Consider the following 25,962-nt stretch of genomic DNA (forward strand, 5'->3'; position numbering starts at 1 on the left):
AAAGCAACAGCATAGCCTGTTCCTCCAAGCAAGTGCCACCTACTGACAGGGAAGGCATCCTGCACAGCCTTTTCACTGCACCCACTGACTCATTATACTGAGAGTGGTCGAATCTCACCCACAGACACCACCTAACGGCTCAGAAACTAAACAAGGCATGTGAATACCCAAACAAAAACCTAAAGGAAAGAAACAACAACTGATCGACATGGGAAGAAAGCAGCGAAGGAACTCAAGAAATATGAAGAACAAAATGGAAAACACACCCCAAAGAAGAGCACCAGCCCCCTAGAAACGGACACCAACCCAAATCAGGCATCCAAAATGACAGAAGAGGAATTTCGTATGTATATCATAAGAACACTCACCAACCTACAACAACTATATAACCAACACAAAGAAACCACAAAAAGCCTCCAGGACCTAGAACAAATGTTCACTAAAGAAATAGACACAATGAAGAAAAGCTTAACCGAAATCCTGGAAATGAAGAATCAATTCAGGGAACTACAAAATACAGTGGAAAGTCTCAAGAACAGGGTAGATCAAACAGAAGAAAGAATCTAAGAGATTGAAGATAACACCCTCCAACTAAATAAAACCATCACAGAGATAGAGCAGAGAAACAAGAGAAAAGAGCAAAGTCTACAAGAGATGTGGGATTATGTGAAGAAATCTAATGTGAGGGTCATAGGGTTACCAGAAGGGGAAGAGGACAACACCCAAGGGTTGGACAAGCTATTTGAAGATATAATAGAGGAAAATTTCCCAGGCCTTGCTCAAAAATCTTGATATACAAGTTCAAGAAGCTCAGAGGACCCCTGGGAGATTCAATGCAAACAGGAAGACGTCACGACATGCAGTCATCAGACTGACCAAATATCAACTTAAGAGGCCCTTCTAAGATCTGTAAGACGAAAGAAGCAAGTGAACTACAGGGAAAGCCAATTCGCATAACACCAGACTTCTCTAATGAAACTTTACAAGCTAGGAGAGATTGGGGCCCCATTCTCACTCTTCTGAAACAAAACAATGCCCACCATAGAATCTTATTCCCTGCAAAACTAAGCTTATATGAAGGAGAAATTAAGACATTCTCAGACAAGCAAAGTCTCAGAGAATTCACCAAGACAAGACAAGCCCTACAAGAAGTACTTAAAACAGTGTTACACACGGAAGACAATAATAAAAACTCACGAATATAAAAACAACCAAAACCCAAAGATTAAAGGCCAGATAATACAATGGCTCAAGAGAGAAATCAAAGCAACAACATCCAACCCAACAGAATGAACAGTAATCTACCTTACCTATCAGTTCTCTCAATAAATGTGAATGGCTTAAACTTTCCACTCAAGAGACATATGCTGGCTGAATGGATAAGAAAATACAGGCCAACTATATGCTGTCTTCAGGAAACACATCTAACCTGCAAGGATGCGTATAGACTAAAAGTAAAAGGGTAGAGATCAGTATTCCAGGCAAGTGGAAGCCAAAAGAAGGCTAGTGTGGCAGTTCTAATTTCAGAAGATTTAGTTTTTAAACCAACAAAAGTAGTGAAAGACAAAGAGGGTCATTATATAATGGTGAAGGGCACACTTCAACAAGAAGAGATAACAATTTTAAATATATATGCACCCAACTTAGGTGCACAGAGTTTCATAAAGCAAACCTTACTGTATCTAAGCAAATGGATTAATAGCAACTCCATAATCCTCGGAGATTTCAACACCCCACTGACGGCACAAGACAGATCCTCCAAATAGAAAATTAATAAAGAAATAATGGACTTAAACAAAATCTTGGAACAACTGGGTCTGACTGACATCTACAGTACATTCTACCCAAAATCCACTGAATATACGTTCTTCTCATCAGCTCATGGGAAATTCTCTAAGATTGACCATATCCTAGGACACAAAGTAAATCTCAAGAAATTTAAAAAAATAGAAATCATACCATGTACCTTCTCAGATCATAGTGGAATAAAAGTAGAAATCAACCCTAACAGAAACTGTCATTTCTACACAAAAACGTGGAAATTAAACAACCTCCTACTAAATGATTATTTCATAAATGAAGGAATCAAGATGGAAATAAAAAAATTCTACACTCCTACACTGCTGGTGGGACTGCAAATTAGTTCTACCTCTGTGGAAAGCAATATGGGGATACCTTAAAGCGATACAAGTGAATCTACCATTTGATCCAGCAATCCCATTGCTGGGCATCTAACCCAAAAGATCCAATGACACTCTACAGAAAAGACACCTGTACTTGAATGTTTATAGCAGCACAATTCATAATTGCAAGGCTGTGGAAACAGCCCAAGTGCCCATCAATCCAAGAATGGATTAATAAAATGTGGTATATGTATACCATGGAGTACTATTCAGCTCTAAGAAACAATGGTGATATAGCACATCTTATATTTTCCTGGTTAGAGCTGGAACCCATACTATTAAGTGAAGTTTCCCAAGAATGGAAAAAGAAGCACCACATATACTCACCAGCAAATTGGTATTAACTGAGCAGCACCTAAGTGGACACATTGGTACTACAGTAATAGGTATTGGGCCGGGAGGAGGGGGCGGGTATATACATATATAATGAGTGAGATGTGCACCATCTGGGGGATGGTCATGCTGGAGACTCAGACTTGTGGGGGGAGGGGGGGAAATGGGCATTTATTGAAACCTTAAAATCTGTACCCCCATAATATGCCGAAATAAAAAAAAGGAAAAAAAATTCTAAGCAAGTAAAATATTGTAAGTAAAAATAAGCCAAAGCAAGAGTAATTCTGAATATTTTTCAATTTACATAGTTGCCCCACTGTCCTTGGAAATTCTATGCACCCTTTCAGGGAAGGGATGGATGGTATTTGCCAAATGGTATTTGCCACCCACTCACCAAAATAACATACTTGGGTTCACACTAATATCTCCTCCCTGGCTAACCATACCTCCTATTCCAATTCTTGTAGACTTAAAGGTCAAATTTATACATTTTACTTCCCCAAAGAAGCTTTTATTAACTGCACCCACCAGCCCAAGCCAACGTGGCTCCCCTTCTCCAAATTGTAACACCAACAATGAAGACCCTTACATACTACACAATTAACACACTTAGCCACCATATTGGTCACAGCTTTTAGTTTTATCTGCTCATTTAGACTGTTCCCAGCACTCCTCCTTCCTTGGTCTTGCCTCATTCAGGAGTGTCCAGAGAAGAGCAGCAGACAAAGCCCCAGAGGTTTTTCTAGTCATCTTCTGCACATAGCAAGGGGACAAAACCCTCCTGAGCCCTGGCTGCCTGTAATCCTGTTGGGACCAGGCTGCTCACATGCCACTTGTTAATGGTGGTCTGAATGCCTTCACAGGAACATGGTGAGTAGGTACTCAAAAAGATACTATTTGGACTATCACAACTTCTCTGCCTAATAAAGTTCTTAATTTCTAATAAAATGTCAGCCTTCCTGCTCTTCCTTTCTGTTCATCCAAGTTAGAGGATATTAAGGGAGCTAATGCTTCTTCAGGAGAGTCCTGGTAGTCTGCAGACAGACACCTAGGCCGTGGCCCTACCCAATGTCTCAACAAGGGACCTACTCCCATCTCTGACATTACATAATTGAAATAGTTACAAGTTATTTCAATTTGGCCTCAATAGGCATTTCTGGAGTTTAGTATGATGCTGCAGGACATTTTGTACAAATGACAGATGCTGCAATCTGGGGAATGCAACCAATTGTTCAGGACTGAAGCCTGATTTACCTGTCAGGAAGGTCTTCCCTGCTCCTATTACTCTCCTCTAGCCTGGACCATGCCGGTTTTCCCTCCAGATCCTGGGGAAGGCACATGGGGCTAAAATTGGGTTGATGTTGCTCACTACTGTATTCTAGTATCTAGAGTGCATGCTTAATAATCACAACAAAATCATAACAACAACAACAATAATAGCAAAAATGGATACTTAATATATTATGTGCCAGGCCCTATTCTAAATGCTTTGCATTTATTAACTTAAGTAATTCTCACAACAGTCCTCCAATGTGGGTACAATAATAACCCCATTTGATAAGAAACTATAGACATAGAGCAGTTAAGAAACTTGCCTAAGAATAAAAGCTACTAAATGTCAGAGCTTGGCTTTGAGTTAAGGTTGTTTAGCTCTAAAATCTGAGATTTTGTTTAAGCAATGTGTTATATTGCCTTCTGGTAAAAAAGTACTGAATGAATGATTAGTAATACTGAATATACAGTAACAGTATAACTAACATTTACTAAGTACTTACTAAATACCAGACACTGCACCTGCATTATCTCATTTAACCCTCACAACCTCCCTTCCTTCTAGATATCATTATAATTCCCATTTTTCAAATGAAGGGATAATTATAAAGACAAAAAGTTTGCCCAAGTTCACACGACTCATGGGAGAAAGGAGATTGGTGCCTTCTAGTCTGGCCGTAGCACCTGTGCTCTAATATGCCATTTCAACCCAATACCTCAGGGGTTTCTCTCCCAAAGCCTCCTGAGATGAGTTTTATCATCAGCTTGATTTTACATTGAGGAAAATAAGAATGAAGTTAAAGAACTGGCCCAAGGTTAAACTAGTAAGGGTCAGAGTATAGTACCCAGGTATTCTGGTTTCAAATCCCCATCTTCTTTCTGCTCTATCCCCATTGCTGTTGCTATTGTATTCGTGAGTTGTCCCAAATGGCTCATCCTCCAAGTCTGGCCCTTCAATGCAAGAAGAAATGGTACAAATGTAGAAACTTCCCCGAACAGAAGAAGTCCTCTGCCCAGAGTCTTTACATGCCATTTAGTTCTGATCCCCAGGGTACAGTAAAAGCAGCAGGAATACAGAGCAGTTACGACATAGGGAACAACCATTTCTACACTGGCAAAATTCAGGACAGAGGATGTAGGAAAAGCATGTTTGGGGAAACTGCAGGGTTCCAGGAACATTAGTGGATGATTGGGGAAAGGGGATCTACTCCCTTCCACAGTAAATAGTGAAAGATAAAAAAAGGATAAAAATCCTCTCAAAACAGCAAAAAATTTCCAATATAATATCAGGAAGAAAATAAAACGTGCAAAAATAACAGGGCAATGAGACATAGAGAAGCACAGCCATCCAGCACAGAGGATAGAAAGAAAGAGAACAAAGAGTCTTACCTGGACTTTTCAAAAGAAAAGTGACAAGGAAAGAATGGGGACAGCAAAGTTAAAGAAGTGGTCAGGTAATTAGAAGTCACTGGTGTCTTTCCCACCTACTATAATTTTGGGTAGCATAAGAATTAAGAGAATCTTAAAAGTAGGTTAGGAACTTAATGGCTGGGCCGCATGATCTTGGAGAGAGATCAGACAAAGTGTTTCAATGTCTCCTATACTATCTCTGGCAGATAATCATCTAGCTCATATTTGGGTACATCTAGTGATGTGGACCTCCCTACCTTATAAGGCTGCCTATTTCTTTATTGGGAGTGGGAGAAGACTGAGATTAATGAGCACCTACTAGGTGCCAGGTACTCTCTTGGGCATTTTACATGTACCAATTTTATTTAATCTTCATAATAATCCTGTGGAAGAGTTATTATCCCCATTTTATAAATGATATAATGTAGGTACAGGAAATGAAAAATCACTTGCTTGAAATCATATCATTAGTGAGTGTTGGAACAGAATTTGAGCCCAGAATTATCTGACCACAAGTTTGTGTTTTATCACTCAACATTGCTTCTGTCTACAAGGAAACCATGAGAGAATCTGAAATGCCAGACCGAAATCCAGATAATCTCTGTACAATGCAATCTTCCCATCAACTAATCTAGTTACAAAATAGAAACTGAGTTTAATAGGACATGACTTGCTCTTAGGAAATCAATGCCAAACCTCTGTGATCACTGTATCTCTTTCTAAATGCTCATAAACTGTTTAATAGTCTTATAGAATTCTGACAAGCTCAATAGCAATAACGACATAGAGGTTACCAGTATGGAATCTGGAGCCAGCTTACCTGGATTCAGTTCCTGGCACCCTCACTTCTTAGCTATGTATCACACCTTGGGAAACTTATATATCTTTCCTGTATCTCACTTTACATGTCTTTAAAATAGGAATAATAATAGTAACTACCTCATAGACTTGTTGTGAGGATTATATTAAGTTAGTGAATGTAAAGTTCTTAGAACAGAATCATAGAGACAATAAGTACTAAATCATTATCATTTTATTGTCAATCTATATTTTCCAGAATATATTATTTTCTGTTTTGAAAACTGGCACATTTTCTTATCTATAGTGTTTTCACAGATCTCCTGGAACACATAATTCTGTCAAGGTTACCTACAGCAATTCCTCTGGAGACATCTTAGAATTATTTAAGTGCTCATGGATATATATATTTTTAAACTACATTAACACTTAAATTCTGTTAGACTATAAGCCCCATGAAGGCAGAGCTTGTAGTCTAACACAGAACAGGGGCTCAATAAATACCTACAGCATGAAGGAAAAATTCAGAGCAGTGAAGTGCTATCTTACAACCTCGGATACTTTGAGATTTGATTTCCTTTTAGTCAGGATTATTCTCTTTTTCCCTTGACAGAGAAAGAAATTATGTCTCTCTGTTAACAGTAAACCATCTACTTCAAGCAGGGTGTTGTCAGACTATCACTTCTTTTTTCTTCTTTATTTGAACTGATCTTTAAAAATAAATATCGATATTATCTTAAGCATTCTTTATAACTAACTTTGACCCATTCTAGGATTCATGAAACTATTTTTGGTCTCTTCTGTTAAATACCTTATGTGAAATGTTATATATTATTTAGCCTCTTGCTAGGTAGGGCCACTCGTTTCATCCTTTTAAAATATGAACTCATCAGAAAGCTTAATGTAGTCATATTTGATTATTTACCTTCTTGTAAAAAGGTAACATCCTTGGACATCCTTTTAAATTGTGTGTCTGAGGGGAGTGAGAGCCTTACTTAACTTGCCCTGGTCTCAGCCCTTCCCCTTCCTTTTCTTTGTAGATTTTCTTTGTCAAAGGAATATTCGCCCTCCAGGAAGACTTGTCTATTCCTCCCAGCTCTATCTCAAGAAGAGAATCTTCTGTAGTAATAGCAAAGGGTTCCTAAACAACGGAGCAAAGAAAATACCTTGTCTCTTTGCATACCTTCTTTTGGGCCCACAATCATTTATCAAAAGTTAATTCACTATTTGCTGAATAGAAAAGATCTATTGTATTAATAGATACCAAATGGAAATCCCCAACACAAACATTAGATAATTTTAATGGTCTTTGAACAATCAGGGTGTAGCTGCTTATGCTCTGGGAAGCCAGTGTCAAGTGACCCAGGTATGTGGAGTTAGTAACCCCAGGCTCTAGGCTGGCTTTGCTCTGGTAAAAAAGCCTGTGGTTCTTGCTAGAACAAGAAAGCTCCCATTTGAGGGAAACTATGCTTGCTTCATGGTTTCTCTTTTTTTTGTTGTCATCCCTGTTGCCTGCTTCCCCCATCCTGCCAGCTTGGCTGGTCTGAACCCGCAGTCCTATCTTAACTTCCAGTTTCTTCCAAATTATTGGCTCCCACTAGTTGGCTTAAAAGTTGACTCATCACTCCATCTTGGTCTTCCACTGCCCCTTGGTTCCTAAACTGTGTCTACTATTCATCTTGTTTCTTCCCCTTTATTCCTAGCCTCTGCCTCGCTATTTTGTGTCCTGGCTCTTGGCCCTATCTCCTGTAGCCACTGCTTTACAGAGCCCAGCCTCACATTTTACTTAAAGTAATCCCAGCCTTGGCTGACAGATACCAAATTAGCAGCGTCTGGTGGTAGGGAACACTAAAATAAACAAAGTTTCTAATTGTTTGCTGTCTCTGTGACTAGTTCTGAAAATGAACATAACTTAGGGAGAAGAATGGGCATATGACTGTTAGTGACATGGCTGATATGCTGAGAATGTCTTTGGTTGCTTAAATTAACCCTAAAAAATTCTGCCTCCTGATTTTATGGAAATCCTGGAAAGAGTTAGAGGGAGCTAAAAAGAGGCATTGATGCTTAGTTGAGTTTCAGATTCATAAAAGTTCTCTTTTCCAGGATTAGCTCCAGACTGAGTTAGTTATTATCTCTACTAACTAGTGGCTATTGGTTCCAGGGCTGACATTCAGATCTTATTGCCAAACACTGAGGTAGTCTGAATCTAAACTCACTTTATTCCCTCAATCCACTGTCAAAGGCAAATGGATAAAGATTTAATGCAGTATGTGGCACACACATGCACGTGAACAGAGGGCAGGGATCTTAAAACAAATATGTGGTTCATGTACCAGCACAGAAGAAATTAGTAGTGTTTGCCCTAGTGTTTTGTGACTTAGCATTCCTCTTTAAAGGTATTCACTACTAAGTGACAGAGAGGACAAAGGGACTAGATGATGGTAAAAAAGGTAAGGGTAGGACAGTGAATTTGGAAAGTCACTCTGAGCACTCAGTTCTTACTTTTAAGAACCTCGTCTTTTACTTTCCCTGGTCCCAAACTCTTCTCAGCCAGTCCCCGGAGCCAAAACTGGTCTGAACTCTATCTCTATCCTTATTTAGAGAGGAGATGTGGGGAACAGTATCTCATAAAGAGGGATCACTCTGAGAACATATGCCACCCCCCACCCCCACCAAAGAGAAGAGGCCAATAAACCAACAATCACAGAGTTATCCAAGGGTCAGTGGTAAGAGTAAGACCTCTCCTCAAATGGATTACAAAGATGGAAGGGCGGGTAAGAACATGGTTGTGAGTTGTAGGGAACCAATACACCTTGCATAGGAAATGGGTACAGAAATGGGAAAAATTCCTATATCACAAAGGTAGCTACCTGTCAGGGCAAAAGTAGGAGGCCCCTTGTTGGTTCCTGGGGCAGAAAGGAGCCAGGTGGTCAGAGCCATTAGAGTAGAAATTGAGGAAAGGTGCTCGGGGAAGCTACTGTTTACCAATTGAAATAGAAATATTTCAATATTTATTCATGCTGTCTTAAATTTAAAAAAAAAAGAAAAAAAGAAGAAATATTTTTAACAACTGGAACAAACCAGCTGGCTATCAGCTCTGGGTAGAAGGGATTAAGAAGTAGCACTATGAGGGTCATGAGGGCAACGGGTAAAGAAGATACCAAGACAAAAATACAGACTACAGAGTTTCACGGCTCACAAGCCAGCTCTGCCTGTGATATTCATGTCACACTAGTGCTCCTGATATGGAATTGCTGCCAATTTCCTGTTTTTCCCCCAGTAGTTTTTCCCCACTTGATTGAGAGCCTGGGGATGACAGAAAGGAAGGGGCTGGGGCCCCAAGGTGTCCATCTCCCTGAGGGAAGAAGGGGGCAGAATTACCTTCTTACAGAGGACCATTTGGTGGTCAAACAGGAAGAAGACCCGCTGCTGGTTGCGGCCATAGGGCTGGTATATCCAGGCCATCTCCCCAGTGTAGATCAGCTCCGAGCTCCTGTCTAGGATATCCTCGCCCTGGGAAGAACACACAATGGTGAGAGGCAGCCAGGCAGAGAGATGGCACCTTTACCTGCCTAGAAACACTCAAGGCTGGGCATAGACTGGGGCAGGAGGATGCCAAAATGGGCCTGGTGCAGAAGGAGGGTGGGGGGGCCTCCTGGGAGTCCTCAAAAGGCTTTACAACTTCATGAGCTAGGAAAACCCATTCTCTTGTTCACCCTCAGGCCAAATAAGAGCTCCACTACCTAGGACTACTACAGCTTCTCTATGCCAGTTACTCTCTAACCCTAGAGGTACCAGCTGCTATGCATTCTCCATCTCTCATCTTCCCTATGAATCTCCCTTTCTGCCCAAGTATCTCAATCCCTGCTGTCCTCTATTTCAGTCTCTACTTGAAGAGTGAGCCTCAGCAGGTGGTAGAAGTCTTTCTGCTTCCCACATAAGTAGATGGGGACAGGGACAAGGGAGGGCAAGAAAGGAAAATCATGATAGATGGAGAGAAAGAGAATTACTCACCCTCTTATAATTGTTTTTCCTTCTCTTCTCAGTTTATTAAAAATCTATTGATTAAATAGGAAACTTCACAACCACATGCTTCCTTGGGCTGTTGTCCAGAGAGCCTGGAACTACTTCTCCTCCTTGCTACATAGAGCCAGACACAAAAAAGCACCAAGGCACCTGACTCCTAGCTAATTCAATTATACAGAATTACCAAGGGTCCCCCTTATTTATGGCAACTTTGATAGGTCAGAAGTATGTTGGGGATATGTGACAAATGCCAAGCCAAACTTGTCCCCTGTCCTGATGGAGCTTAAATCTCAGTAGAGATTAATGCAGGTGTGCTCAGAACTCATGGAACATAAGGCAAACCAAATCAAAGCCATGGGCACAGGGGTGAGTGTTCCAGGGCCTATGTGAAGATGAGGACAAAGATCAGTGGCACAAGATGCAGAAGAATGAATATTTCCTGAGCAGCTATATGGGTCAGACATTGTGCAAGATAGTTTCACTCTATAGCATCTGGGCCTCACAATATCCCTGGGAGTTATATATTCTTGCCCTCATTTTACAGTTCAAGGTACAGAGAGATCAAGTGATAAGCCAAGGTTGTCTGGCTAGTTCTCTAGAGATCCATGATCAACCACAATCTCTGCAGCTCCAGAGAGTGTTCTTAGCCATTCCATTACACTGTCTCTAGGCCAAAAAGTCACTGGCAGACCAGTCCCTTCCTCTCTTTAGGTCTCAGTTTTCCAAGATGTTAAATGAGGTGTATGAGGATGATTTTTACGTCCCTAGTCCTGATAACCTAACACTCACAGCCTTGAATCTAAAAGCTTCAAGGTAAATTTAGAAATGGGGACTCTCACATCCTCCCAAAAATGATCAGAGGCAAACACAGCCCAGGCTGGGTAGTAGGACAGAGAAAGGGGTATCTGGAAATGGTGTTCTCCAGCACACTACTTTTTTTCCAGTCTAAGGGATGGGAAGGGGAGGAGGAGCTCAGTGGAATTATTTTCTAATAAAATACCCTGAAAGAAGCCCAGAAATACTACTTCCACTCCAGACTTCACCTCAGAATTACCCAGGAACTAGGTAAACACCCCTTTTAGAGGGGCTGACATATTAGCACAGAACCTCTGGAGGCCAGGCACTGGGAGAGGAAGCCCTTAGGGTTGGGTAGCAGTGTACAGTTTTCCTGTTGGGGAGATGGGAAGCTGAGAGGGGTATCAGTTTACCATATCCCACCCTGATGCAGGCTAGGAAAATGTGCCACAGTCCCCTTTAATATGTATGAAGTGAAAGAAAGCCATAAAAGAGGGCCAATGCCATCAAAAGATGGCCAAGATTACTTTTAAAGGTAACACTAGCTAAACTGTGGATGATCAGACCAGGAGGATTATTCAGTATTATCTGGTCTGTCCAGTGCACCAACCAGAGGCACTCCAATTCTATTTTAAGTACTTGCTGCATGTAACTCCACCAAGCAAAAAAATCTTGAAAAAATACACCTCTATGCTCCCCAAGCTGACTGACTTGAGTACCACACATATTCTCTTTGTGCCTCAGTTTCCTCATCTTTAAAATAAGGATAATAACAATATCAACTTCACTTGGGTATTGGGTTAATTATTTAAATTAACGTATATAAAATGCTTAGGAAAGTACACATCACCCTATAAGCTCTATATAAGTGATAGTTATCATCTTGACTATTGCTGTGTGCTTTAGGTACTATATCCCGTCTCCTATTAATACAACCCAGTAAGAGATGTACTGTTATTGTCCTCAAAACCAAGGTCACCGGAATTGGAAGTAACTTGCCCAAAGGGGCAAAACTTAGACTCCCTCCAAAGCTCATGCTTTTAACCATTAAACCACATTAGAAGGATTACCTCCCTGCAAACCCAGTGGAATAACCAGCTGCCGTGAAAGATTTCTAAAGTAAGAATCCCAAAAGACCTGGGTTCTGAGTCCAGTGCTGCTACCAACTCACTCTGTGCCCTTGGAAAGTAGCTTAAACTCTCAACCTGTTTCCTCATTTGTAGAGTGGGGATAATATTAATATAATAGTTCCTATTTGACCCACTTCATATGGCTGCTTGAAAGCATCAAATCAGCTCATGCATGAGAAAGGAGCCTCTCATTTTTCAGAGCTTGCATCCTCTGCCCCACTTGTACCACACATCTCTTTGTCTTGCCCTAGAAAGTGAAAACCCTTCCCACTGCCCCCAGCACAGGCCTTCTGTTCCTCCAGGATTTTGCTTACACTGTTTTCTCTGCTATGAATGTATCTTCCCCTACTAAATGGCCAAGGACACATCTCATTCATTTCAGTATCTTCAATGTCTAGCATAGGGCCTGGCATTGAGGAGATGCTCAAAACATAAATCTCCTAATGTCATATATTTTCTCAAAACCCTATAGTGGCTCCAACCTCATGCAAACTAAAAGCAAAAGTCCTATGATGACATGATCTGCCCTCTCATTGTCTCCCTGACCTCACCTGCTCCCACACTTCCCCTCATTCACTCCATACTGGCCACCTTGGCCTCACTGTTTCTTGAGCACACACTCCTTATTTCAGGGCCTTTGTATTTGTTCTTCCTTCTGCCTAAAATGTAGTGCCCCAAGAAAGCCACATGGTTTGCTCCTTCATCTCCTTCAGGTCTTTTCTCAAATGCTGCTTCCTTAGGTAGTACCCTCATCACTCTCTAGCCTGTTATTCCACTTTATTTTTCTTCATAGCCCCTATCACTACCTGATATATATATATATATACATATATATATATATATATATATATATATATATATATATTTGTTTGTTGCCTTTCCCCTATGCTGGAATATAAATTCAATGAGGGTAGGGTCTTTGTCCTGTTCAATGATGTATTTGTAGAACCTATAATGAGGCCTGACACAGAATAGGTACTTAATAAATATCTGTTTAATAAATGGATCAATGGGTGTCGAATAAATAGTGGCTATGAAAAACTACCATAATATTTCTTGCCAGCTCCACCTTGCTTCTCTGGGGCCAGAACCTCGGAGAAGAGGCTTCACTCCAATCTAATTACAGGCCAACTGATGTGGGGATGTGGCCTAAGCAGATCCAGTGAAAGAAGGACAAGGAAAATGCCATTTTTCTCATCCAGTTTGTTTTCAATGCTGCCTACTGACAGGATAGCAGGGAAGTAAATCCATCCAGCCCCATATTTGATATTCTGGTCCCAAGAGTAATGTCTAATCAAGTCACCTTAGCTTTTAAATAGATGCTTTTGCTGCCTCCATCACGTTTTTGTTTGTTTGTTTGTTTCCTCCAACTTCTTTAGATTCAATCTTCCAATGGTAAACTGGAATACGCCCTTGGGTGTTACACACCCAGGCTGGGAGGGAAGGGGTGCCACAAGGAGGAAATCACAACCATGTACAATCAAGCTCTCAAACATAAGCTATAAACTTGGGCTCCTAAAAATATGCAGAATAAAAAGATCAAAAAGATGCTTTCAGGGATATGTACCTTTCCCTTCGTTTCATGTGGATTTAACGAGTGTGAAAGGTGGCAAAGTGACAGCTCAACCAAACCGCAGCATCAGAGGTATTGGAAATGGAAATTCCCCCAAAATTGCAGTACCTGAGAACAGGTTCTTCTCCCTGCTGCTCTTCTAAACTGCTCTAAGGTATTTATTACTACTTAGAGGGATGGGTGTCACTTTTACTCATCCATTTATTTTTCAGAAGACCTAGGGGATGGGGCAAAGGGAAGGATACTTTAGGACCTCCTAGTTCCCATAGATGATAACTCAAATTGGGCAAAGAGACCCAGAATGTTCACAGAGTAAGTTGAAACAAGAGTCAGGCCTTGATAGAATACAAGGCTTCCTGCTCTCTGGCCAGATGCTCTGATTTATTTAACAGGCCTCAACTGCCTGCATGCTGCCAACCCTCCAAATTCCTCTCCAAGGGAGATTAAGTTCTGAAGGTTTCCCTTATGACTCCTCTTTTTCATCTGATAAATGAAGCTAATTATCACACAGATGCTTCTGACAGTCATCTTGTTTGTTCAAACATCTGGGAGGCAAGGGGGTGGCAGAGACTGCAAAGCACTGATTCTTTTTCTTGATTTGCAAGGCTTGTTCACAGCAGCCTTTGGCAATCTAGCAGAACCTCTCTCCTTGTCTGTTCAACTTCTTGGGCAGGTGGAATGCATAAAGAATCTATACCAGGGAACCAGTGAGGTTGGGCCACCTATCCCAAGAGTCATCAAGCCATGGAGTATCCACGTCCTGTTGCCTTCCGGGAGAGACTCCCCAGCATTCATCCACCGTCTGACTGGGATTTGGATTTTCCCCTCAAGGTAGTCAAATGACTTATTTAGATACAGATTCTTTATTTCATAAACACACCATCACAGTGTCACAAAGAAGGGGTTGTGGGAAGGAGAAGGATGATACAGTAGTGAAAAGACCACTACATAAGAAATAAGGAAACTAGATTCAAGTTCTAGCATTGTCACTGACTTGCTGTGTGGCCTTGGTCAGGAATAGGCTTCTCTCTGCTCCTCAGTCTTCCACCATCATTACAAGATGTGTGAGGATGAGTAAGAGTGTGTGTAAGAGTATTGTGAGTATGTGTGCACATACAAGAATGGTTAAAATTGTAGGGAGAGTCATCTAAGAGCCCTGGTGACTCTGACATCCTAGAAGTCTTTAAGATCAGGTATGGCAAATATGACAGACAATTCAGGCCTGGCCTCTGAAATGTACCCATCAGGCCTTATGAGAGAAAAGACTTCCTATAGGGCCCCTCCTCTGGAACTGGCAAGTTCCACAGTGACCTCAGAGTCTGAGAAGAGGGCCATGAGGAATTTTTCTTACCAATTGCTATAGACTAAATATCTATGTCCACATAAAATTCATATGTTAAAACCTATTCCCCAATGTGATGGTATTTTGAAAAGAGGCCTTGGGAGGTGATTAGGTCATGAGGACAGAGCCCTCATAAATGGAATTGGATTAGTACTCTTATAGAAGAGACTCAAAAGAGCTCCCTTGCCCTTTCCGTCATGTGAAGGACCCAACTGAGGACAGCATTCTGTGAAACAGAAAGAAGGCCTTCACCAGACACTGAATCTAGTGGTTCTTTGATCTTGGACTTCCCAGCCTTCAGAACTGTGAGAAATAAATTTCTGTTGTTTATAAACCATCTAGTCTATGGTATCTTGTTATTGTAGCCCAAAGGGTATAAGACACCAATTTAGATGATGAGGGGCTTCACCAAGCAGGAAGGTGCAAGGAGTGTATGGGCTTGGATGTGATTAGAGGACCAATCATGCTAAAAAAGGAGGCAGAAACTGTTAGAATTGCCTTTCTGTGGCCCCCACACAGACAAACACACAGGAAATTCCTCCTGAGATGCCAAGTCTTTAATCATAGCTCAGTGCTATGGAGTTTGGTGTTACTGAAGCTCCCTGGGTAGGCCAGGGAATTTAAAGCTATTTTTGGTCCCCTATGGACCCTGCTCCAGAGACTGGAGGCCCAGAGCACATGGAGGAATTCAAAGGCCTTCTAGTCATTGGGAAAGGGGGAAATGTTACAGAGAATAAGAAGACAACTGCTGCTGGACACCTCCTCTTACAGAGAACCCTGCCAAGGTGAGAGAAAAAGACCTGCTTACCAGCCATAATTTTAGAGTGCCTTAGAGATGATGGGCTTGCTAGAAGTTATTAGGTCTAGTTCTCCGCCTCTAATCAGGCAATTGGCCAAAGCAGAGCTGACACAAGGGAAGGAGAATTCATGATTTTCTAGTAAATCTGGGCCAGTACTGGCTTTCTTTTATGACCAAGAAGGTTTCTTTATATTGATTCCTCTCTCAGCATCTCAAAGAATCACTGCTGTTCTACTCTTGTATGGAGACATTATGTTTCAAATATGACCCAAAAATATGTCAGCTGATCAGAATTTTTGTCTTTTTTCAGCTATCCACATTAGGGAGGAACAGGGATAGCAGAATAAACAAAAGATGGGTTTTTTTCTGGACCTGGGTTAAGTAGCTGTTTGTAAACCTGATACCTGGTCCCCTTAGAATAGGCTAAAAAACTACCCGAAATGTTAAGAGAGACACTATCACTTAATCACAGAAAATGACACCTGAGTTGAGGACAGTGGAATAGGGAGCTGGCTCTACTTCCATACTGTGACCACAAAGCTTAAGATTGCTACTCCCTCCCTAGTAGCATGTCTAGCCTCTTCCATTTTGGTTACATTAGCCTGTGGATTATCAGACTATACAACCTGGACCTCAGAGATAAATGTTAAGTGCCATTAATCCTGGTTCTCTTAGTGGGAATCTAGGAAGGGAAGGTTTCATTGATTCAGCTACTGAAGGCTTTCTGAGTTCAGAGAAGTCATGGCTGTTGCAATGAAATGGAAGACTGTTAGGGATTATTTTTTTTTAAATGATAAAAATAGAATTTCATCTGTGGATTTTGTAGGAATGATGGTCATGGCCTTGAGTGTGCAGGCTTGGATAGATCTAGTAGATAAGTCAGGTAAGGCAATCCCACCAACTAGAAAATTATCTTGGCTGTCCTGCATGATTGGGAACAAGAGAACCAACCTCATATTCTGTGTCTGAGGGTAAATTTAATACTACTCAACTTAATACTTGGAAGCATTAATACTTAATACTACTGAATATCTAAGTGTACATCTGGTGACCATAAATACAAGACTGGAAAGAGCTTCAAAAAGTTACAACGTCAACTCAATTGTTTCCTGGCTACACCCAAAGAAATGAACCTTTCGTTTCTTAATGAAATATTGTCACAAAAATTTCTCCAATCTTCTTAGAAAGCTACTCAAGTACTGAACCCCTCTCATTAGCAGGAAGTTTTGCCTTGAATCTAACCTAAATCCTTCCTCTTGCTCTTCAAATTGAATTTCTCTTAATCCATCCTTAGCTAAGATGGGAAGCTTTTGCCAAGTTATTCCAACTCTCCAGCACCTTATCGGGAAGGGTCCTACCTCCCAGTCTAGGACAGAAGCCTGCCACTGGGCAATCTTGTCGATATTCTCCAAACGTCGTTTGCGTTCATTGATCTGCTGAGTCACATTTCTCATGACAGCCAAAGCAGCTGCCACATATCTGTAGTCACTGTGAAGACACAAGAGTGCAAGTTGAATGAACCAATGTGCCATAGAACCAACGTGCTAGATGCCAATCTAACATCTACTCTCTTCTACCTCCTTAGTAACAGAGTTGATATTAAGATGGAAATCTATGCCATCTGGAATAAAAGACTACATTTCCTATCCTTTGTTTCAGCAGGGATGACTATGTGACTAACTTCTGTCCAATGATATGTAAATAGAAGCATTAGGCAAGACTTCTGAGAAATCACCTTTAAGGAAGAGAGCACACCCTTCTTTAGCCCTTAAGTTAAACCTGATGCTTGGAATGTGGATGTGATGGCTGAAGTTCTAGTAGCCATATTGGGCCATAAGAACAGGGTACATACCCTAGAAGTAGGATAGCAGAAAGTTGTACGTTTCTGATGACCATGGAACCACTATACCAGCCACACACCTCCTACCTGCAGACTTCTTTCACATGAGAGAGAAATAGACCCCTATTTTTTACAGCACTATTTTGGTATCCTATCTGATACAACCAGTCAAAGACCAAGAAGGGAGCCTCACACATAGCACAGTCCAGACAACCTTACCAACTCTCCCACCATCTATTTCTAGGGAGCTTCTGCCCCAAATCACTGTGGAATATTATCCCCACCTTTCCTTCTGCACAGTATAGAGATAGAATGTAGCATAGTAGTTAAGAACACAGAGTCTGAAGCCAGACTCTGTGAGCTTAAACCCTACTTTTTGTCACTGACTAGCAGTATGGATTTTGGCAAGCCTCATCCACTCTCTCGTTGACTCAGTTTCCTCATCTGTAAAATGGGGAGAACTATAGAATTTATTGAGGGTTTAATAAATTAAATACAATCATCCATGTAAACTATTTTACTCTTGGCTCAAAACAAATGTTAGCAGTATTATTATTATAAGTAAAATATTTCTCTAGTAGAGATATCACATGGGATGCCTCACAAAACCCCTAGTCCCAGAAATATAACACTCATCCTCATTTTTTGGGACCTTGGATAGCCCATGTGTTGAGAGTTACACATCCTGCTCAGTTTTCTCTGCTTGTCTGATCTGATTTCCAATTGAATGGCTCCTGTGAAAGACAGATTGAAAGTGAGATTTCAGTCATTTTGGTGGAGCTAAAATAAATGAAGAAGACAAGAGGATGCGTTACAGTTCAGTGTTAACACCTTTTTTGAGAGAAGCTGAAAATGCCTTGTGCTCACTAATCTCAATGTTCTAGCACCAATTAGAAAAAAAAAGGAGAAAAAGAAAATGTGCAATAACTGCCTTTTTCTTTCTTAATACATTGAATAGTGAGGTGGTGGACCATATAATGGCACAGGGAAGAGAGTTCTATTAATAACTTCCAGGCAGGATGCTATGTAGCACCTCCTCTTAGCTAGCATCTATCTATCTAATCTGTGTTCTACACACCTGCCTTATGTAAAAGACACCATCCATGATAAGACACACCATTATTGTGTGCCACTAAGGTAGCAAAAACAATGACAATTAAACTGTGACACCATGCTCTTCTACTCGTAATTTTTTTCATTTAAACTTCTTGAAAGAGTTTTTTGAAGACTAATTTAAATATAGATTTTTATATTACTCTTTGGCTTACATTCAAAGATGGTACTAATATTCTACCTGTATAATCTTGCTAAAAAGAATAAGAGAGACAAAGAAATGAGGGTGTGTTCCATGTAGATGTTTGCCTTAAGTGTAACTAGGGGAGGAGGGGGGGGCAGGGCAATATATGTAACCTTAACATTTGTACCCCTACAATATGTTGGAAAAAAATAAAAAAGTAAAAAAAGAAGTGGGAACAAAAACAATAACAACAAAAAACCACTCCTAAATCTCAATGCCCCTGGGCAATCCTTATTCATAGTTTGTCTTCTTTCTTGTGGATTTTCTTTTTCTTTTTGACTTTGTTGAATCATATTGTATTTTTCAGTATTTTGTCTTATCTTCTTCACTTGACATTCTTTCTTAAGCAGTTTTATTGCCATTCAAGGAATATACTCTGTAAACATACTTTTTTTTTTTTTTTTTGGAGACGGGGTCTCACTTAGGCTAGATGCAGTGGTGTCATCAGAGCTCACTCTAACCTCAAACTCCTGGGTTCAAGCGATCCTCTTGCCTCAGTCTCCTGAATAGCTGGGAGACTAGGCATGCGCCACCATGCCTGGCTAATTTTTCTATTTTTTGTAGAAGTGGTCTTAGTCTGGCTCAGGCTGGTCTCAAACTCCTGGCCTCAAGCAATGCTCCTGCCTCAGCCTCCCAGGGTGCTAGGATTATAGGCATGAGTCACCTCACCTGGTCTGTAAGCATACTTTTTAATAGCTGACTGCCATTCTATCCTGCAGAGTGTTAATAAATAATTTCTTAAAAGTAATATTATGACTCTTGTACAAATGTAAAATGAATACATCAAAGATTTTATTTAAATCATTAATTAATGAGGATCCAATAAGATGCTACAACTGGTTCAAAAGGGGAATTTAAAGAATCACATACATACACACACACACACACACTGAGTAATGAATGCTGAAATGAATTAACAAGTACAGTAGATGCAAAACTGCATTACGTATCTCAAAGACGATGAAAGGCAATTATAACCCAATCATCTTTTTTTTTTTGGCCATTTGAAAGTCTTTCACAGTTTTTCCTGGTAAGATACAATATGATTTTACTTAGCTGTTAGGATTGTCTGTGTCGTGTCCCTACAAGAATGTGTGTGCTGCAAAAGGATTGGTTTTCTTCCTGTCTAAGTGAGATGCAATAAATCACTGAAACTCACTGGGCTCACACAGCTCTTCATCTGTAGGGTGACCATAACTGGATGGTCTCTAAAAGCCTTTCCTATTCTGATTCTTAATGTTAGCTATTATAAGCATTTCTTCTGGATATCACTGCTGATTCATATTGAGCTTATAACCAACTAATACTTCCCAAGTCTCCTCAAAACATGTTGTCTAGGCCGGGCGCTGTGGCTCACGCCTGTAATCCTAGCTCTTGGGAGGCCGAGGCGGGCGGATTGCTCAAGGTCAGGAGTTCAAAACCAGCCTGAGCAAGAGCGAGACCCCGTCTCTACTATAAATAGAAAGAAATTAATTGGCCAACTGATATATATATAAAAAAATTAGCCGGGCATGGTGGCGCATGCCTGTAGTCCCAGCTACTTGGGAGGCTGAGGCAGGAGGATCGCTTGAGCCCAGCAGTTTGAGGTTGCTGTGAGCTAGGCTGACGCCACGGCACTCACTCTAGCCTGGACAACAAAGTGAGACTCTGTCTCAAAAAAAAAAAAAAAAAAAACATGTTGTCTAGAAGTTGTCTCTCAGCCTGTCTTTCAGCTACTGATTTCTTATCTTAGATCTAATCATAAAACTTTACATTTATTTTGTTACATTTCATCCTTTTACAATTAGTTGTTATAGTTTATGGGGCAATCTTTTGGGCTCTGTAACATTGTTAAAGTTTCTTTCTGGGGTGGGTGCAGTGGCTCACGCGTGTATTCCCAGCACTCTGGGAGGCTAAGGCAGGAGGATTCCTTGAGCTTAGGGGTTTGAAATCAGCCTAAGTAAGACCCCATTCTACTAAAAATAGAAAAATTAGCCATGTGTCATCGAGCATGCCTACAGTCCTAGCTGCTCAGGAGGATGAGGCAGGAGGATGGCTTGAGCCCAGCCTAGGAGTTTGAGTTTGCAGTGAGCTATGATGACACCACTACACTCTACCCAGGGTGACAGAATGAGACTCTGTCTCAAAAAAAAAAAAAAAGAAAGTTTCTCTCTGGCAAGACTGTCTAAGCCTGCTATTTAGAAGCAGATAGGGTGATGACAGATGGAGAGGTTGCAGCATACAACCTTGTAACATAAATAAGTACTCCTGATCTGTAGAACCATTTTCTGTCCCCTGTGCCTTTCCTTTCTCTGATTTGAGGGCACTGGTGCTTTAAGCAACTTTCTGGGATGTAAAGCATAGAGCTGTATTGTCTGACATGGTAGCCACTAGCAACATTTAACTAAAATTAAATAAAATTAAAATTACTCCTTCTGTTATACTAGCTATGTATCTCAGTACTCAATAGCTACATGTAGTCAATACATTGTATTAGATAGCAAAGACACAGACCATTTACATCACTGCAGAAAGTTCTATTGGATAGTGCTGGCATGGGAATGCTCCTTACCTCTGCCTGACCCTAAGTACTTCCCAGTCATGGATTCATCACTGCCGCTGTACCAGACTGCCTATTTTTGTCACTTTTAGCTGGCTTCCTTTTTCACAATGGCTAGCGGGGCAATGTAGCTATCTTTATCCTGTCCCACTAGCTTTCCAGGTGAGTAAGAAAACAAGAAATTTCTGTAGTCCAGTATGAACCTTGCTCAGAGCCACTGGGCCCTCAGATGAGGTCTAGGCCCACATCTCTATTGGGGAGAGTGACAGAACCAAGATTTTCTCTTTCGAGACATGTCAGATAATCTCCCTCAATCTTCCTTCTTGTCAGCTTAAGAACTATGGGGTGGGGAAAGTATTAAATATGTCACCCTTCTGTAATCAAAAGCAGTATTATTCTCCATTTATCACTCTCAATCTAATCTTCAGAGGTCACTCTGCCTACCTGAATTTCAGGCCTATCTGTCTGAACACATGACTAAGCTTCCAAGCTGGCAGCAGTCTCTAATTATCTTCAAATACAAGCTGCTCTTGATATGCATAGCAGAAGCTGTCATCTTAATACAACTTCCTGAGATCTACCCAAAGGGCCCACAGGTCACCGTGAAGAAGGACAGAGACTGATGTCTCCTGTCACTGCCTGAGCTACTCTATAAGCACTCTGGAGCCCAGGGGCTGAGAGGAGAGGGGACCAGGATCCAGAGGGCAAGAGGGATTTGAGGCAGGAGTTCCAGTCACAAGGTGAAAGAGCACAAGAATGGCAAATTTTATGCAAATGCCCCATTTTGCTATCTCCCACCAAACCCACCAAAGCCCCCAGATTGTTTTGGTCTAAGAAATTAACATTGTTTTGAGTTGTGCTTCAAAGTGTTTTTTTCTCTGAGACACTTAAGATAAATTATACAATATATAATTTACTCAGTGAATATTATTAGTCCACAAATATGACTTTTAGAGCCTAGTCCACGTAACAAATACTCAGGAATAAGGTAAGTGAGGAGCTGTGACAAAAATATTTGGAAACAACTATGTGAATATCCAGGGTTTTGGGTTAAATTTTTTATTTTATTTTAGTGTATTATGGGAGTACAAGTGTTACGGTTACGTATATTGCCCATGCCCCACCTCTCCCCTCGAGTAGGGCTTCAAGTGTGTCCATCACCCAAACTTTGCACATCTTATTCATAGTGTTTGTGTGTACCCATCCCCTCCTCCCCCCTCCCACCTGCCTGACACTCAATAAATGTTATTCCTATATATCCACTTAGGTGTTGATCTGTTACTACCAATTTGCTGGAGAGTACATGTGGTGCTTGTTTTTCCATTCTTGAGAGACTTCACTTAGTAGAATGGGTTCCAGCTCTATCCAGGAATATAAAAGAGGTGCTATATTACCATTGTTTCTTAAAGCTGAGTAGTTCTCCATGGTATACATATACCACATTTTATTAATCCACTCATGAATTGATGGGCACTTGGGTTGTTTCCACAGCTTTGTAATTGTGAATTATGCTGCTATAAACATTCGAGTGCAGATGCCTTTTTCATAAAGTGATTTGTAATCTTTTGGGCAGATGCCCAGTAGTGGAATTGCTGGATCAAATGGTAGATCTACTTGTATCACTTTGAGGTATCTCCATATTGCTTTCCATAGAGGTTGAACTAGTTTGCAGTTCCACCAGCAGTGTAGGATTGTTCCTCTCTCTCTGCATCCACGCCAGCATTTGTTGTTTGGGGACTTTTTGATAAAGTCCATTCTTACTGGAGTACAGTGATATCTCATTGTGGTTTTGATTTGCATTTCCATGATGATTATAGAATTTTAACATTTTTTCATATGTTTGTTGGCCATTATTCTGTCTTCTTTTGAGAAGTTTCTGTTCATGTTCTTTGCCCATTTTTGGATGGGATTGTTTGATTTTCTCTGGCTTATTTTCCTGAGTTCTAAATAGATTCTAGTTATCAGCCCTTTATCAGATGTGTAGCTTGCAAAAGTTTTCTCCCATTCTGTGGGTTGTCTGTTTGGTCTCTTGACAGTTTCTTTGGCTGTCCAGAAGCTTTTTAATTTGATCAGGTTCCATTTGTTCATTTTGGTTGCTGTTGTGATTGCCTTTGGGGTCCTCTTCATAAATTTTTTGTCTAGGCCAATGTCTAGAACAGTATTTCCAACATTTTCCACTTGAATTCTAATAGTTTCATACGTAAGGTTCAAGTCTGTCACCCAGCATGAGTTGATTTTTGTGAGAGGTGAAAGGTGTGGGTCTTGTTTCAGTCTTCTACATGTGGCTATCCAGTTTTTCCAGCACCATTTATTGAATAAGGATTCTTTTCCCCAGTGTATGTTTTTCTCTGCTTTGTAGAAGATTAGTTGGTTATATGAGGATGGTTTTATATCTGGGTTCTCTGTTCTGTTCCACTGTTCAATGTACCTGTTCTTGTGCCAGTCCAAAGCTGTTTTAATGACTATAGGCTTACAGTATAGTTTGAAGTCTGGTAAATCGACACCTCCTATTTTGTTTTTATTGCCTAGGATTGATTGCTATACAGGGTTTTCTCTGGTTCCATACGAGGCGTGAAATTATTTTTTCTATATCTGTGTAAAATAAAAATGGTATTTTGATAGGGATTGCATTGACTCGGTAGGTCACTTTGGGTAGTATAGACATTTTAACAATGTTGATTCTGCCGACCCATGAGCATGGTATATTCTTCCATCTGTTTATAGCCTCTGCTATTTCCTTCTTCAGTGTTTCATAGTTCTCTCTGTAGAGGTTTTTTACCTCCTTAAATATATTCCAAGGTACTTTATTTTATTTGTTGCTATATTGAAGGGAATTTAGTCTTTGATTTGGTTCTCCCTTTTACTGTTGTTGGCGTATATGAATGCCTCTTATTTCTGTGTATTGATTTTGTATCCTGAGACTTTACCAAATGCATTTATCAATTCAAGGAGTGTCTTGGTTGAATCCTTGGGGTTTTCTAGGTATAATATCATGTCATCAGCAAAGAGTAAGAGTTTGATCTCTTCTGCTCCCATTTGGACGCCTTTAATTTGCCTCTCTTGCCTGATTGCTATAGCAAGGACTTCCAGCACTATGTTGAACAGAAGTAGAGATAGTGGGCAACCTTGTCTTGTTCCAGTTATAAGTGGGAATGCTTTCAATTTTTCTCCATTCAATATGATATCAGCTGTGGGTTTGTCGTGTATGGCTTGTATCATTTTTAGGTAAGCCCCATCTATGCCTATTTTGTTGAGTGTTCTCATCATAAAAAGGTGCTGAATTTTGTCAAAGGTTTTTTCTGCATCTATTGAGAGGATCATATGGTCTTTGTTTTTGCTTCTGTTTATATGGTAAATTACATTTATAGATTTGCATATGTTGAACCATCCCTGCATCCCTGGGATGAAGCCCACTTTTCCTTGACAAGCATCTGGATCCGATTGGCTAGGATTTTGTTTAAAATTTTTGCATCTATGTTCATAAGGCATATTGTTCTATAGTTTCTTTTTTTGTTGCATCCTTTCCTGGTTTTGGTATCTGAGTTATGCTCGCTTCATAAAATGTGTTGGGAAGTATTCCATCCTTCTTGATGTTGTGGAATAATTTCTGCAGCATACGCACCAGTTCTTCCTTGTAGGTGTGGTCAAATTTGTGTGTGAACCCATCTGGTCCTGGATTTTTTTTAAGAAGTATTTTTTATTGCTACTTCAATTTTGGTACTTGATATTGGTCTGATCATGAATTCTGTTTATTCCTGATTAAGTCTAGGGAGGCTGTGTTTTCTAAAAATTTGTCCATTTCTTCCATATTTTCAAGTTTATGGGTATAGAGGTTTTGATAATATTCAGAGATGATATTTTGTGTTTCTGAGGCATCAGCTGTAATTTTTCCTTTTCCATTCCTGATGGAGCTTATTAGGTTTTTTTTTCTGCTTCACATCAATCCAGCAAGAGGTGTGTCTATTTTATTTTTCCAAAGAACCAACTTTTTGTATTAGTAAACTTCTGTATATATTTTTGTTATCAATTCCTTTTAGTCATGCTCTGATTTTTGGTATTTCTATTCTTCACCAAGGTTTGGGGTTGTTTTCCTGATGGTTTTCAGATTATTTGAGATGATTCATTAGATTGTTTATTTGTTATCTGTCTTTTAGAAATAGGCATTCATGGAAATAAATTTTCCTCTCAGGATTGCTTTAGCTGTCTCCCACAGATTTTAATAGCTGTGTTTCCTTTATCATTTATTTCAAAGACTCTTTTGAATCCATCTTGATTCCCTCCTTAATGAAATAATCATACAGCAGAGGTTGTATAGTTTCCATGGCTTTGAGTTGACATGAGAGTTTCTGTGGAAGTTTATTTCTAATTCTATTCCACTGTGGTCTGAGAAGATGCATGGCATGATTTCTATTTCTTAAAATTTATTGAGACATGCTTTGTGGCCTTTAAAATGGTCAATCTTAGATCTGTCCCATGAGCTAATCAGAAAAACGTATATTCACTGGTTATGGGGTAGAATGTTCTATATTCTCATTCTTTCTTTGTTTATTTTCTATTTGGAGGGTCTGTCCTGTTTTGTCAGAGGGGTATTGAAGTCTCCAACTATTAGGTGCTGTTGTTTATCA

The 25,962-nt window shown here is 40.3% G+C and overlaps 1 protein-coding gene across 4 annotated transcripts in view; it reads right to left on the reverse strand.

The window, feature by feature from the left end:
- Positions 1 to 25,962, reverse strand: part of ARHGEF9 (Cdc42 guanine nucleotide exchange factor 9) — a 241,991-nt gene that overhangs the window by 30,465 nt on the left and 185,564 nt on the right. For all 4 annotated transcript variants that reach the window (XM_012739107.2, XM_012739110.3, XM_012739109.3 and 1 more), the window contains exons 6-7: positions 17,020 to 17,149; positions 9,378 to 9,509 (exon numbers count right to left, since the gene is read on the reverse strand). In XM_012739107.2, coding sequence (XP_012594561.1) covers positions 9,378 to 9,509; positions 17,020 to 17,149 — 262 coding nt within the window. The remainder of the gene's footprint in view (positions 1 to 9,377; positions 9,510 to 17,019; positions 17,150 to 25,962) is intronic.

Source organism: Microcebus murinus, unplaced genomic scaffold (assembly GCF_040939455.1).
Source record: "Microcebus murinus isolate Inina unplaced genomic scaffold, M.murinus_Inina_mat1.0 scaf001_hap2_Mmur4.0, whole genome shotgun sequence".
NCBI lineage: Eukaryota > Metazoa > Chordata > Mammalia > Primates > Cheirogaleidae > Microcebus > Microcebus murinus.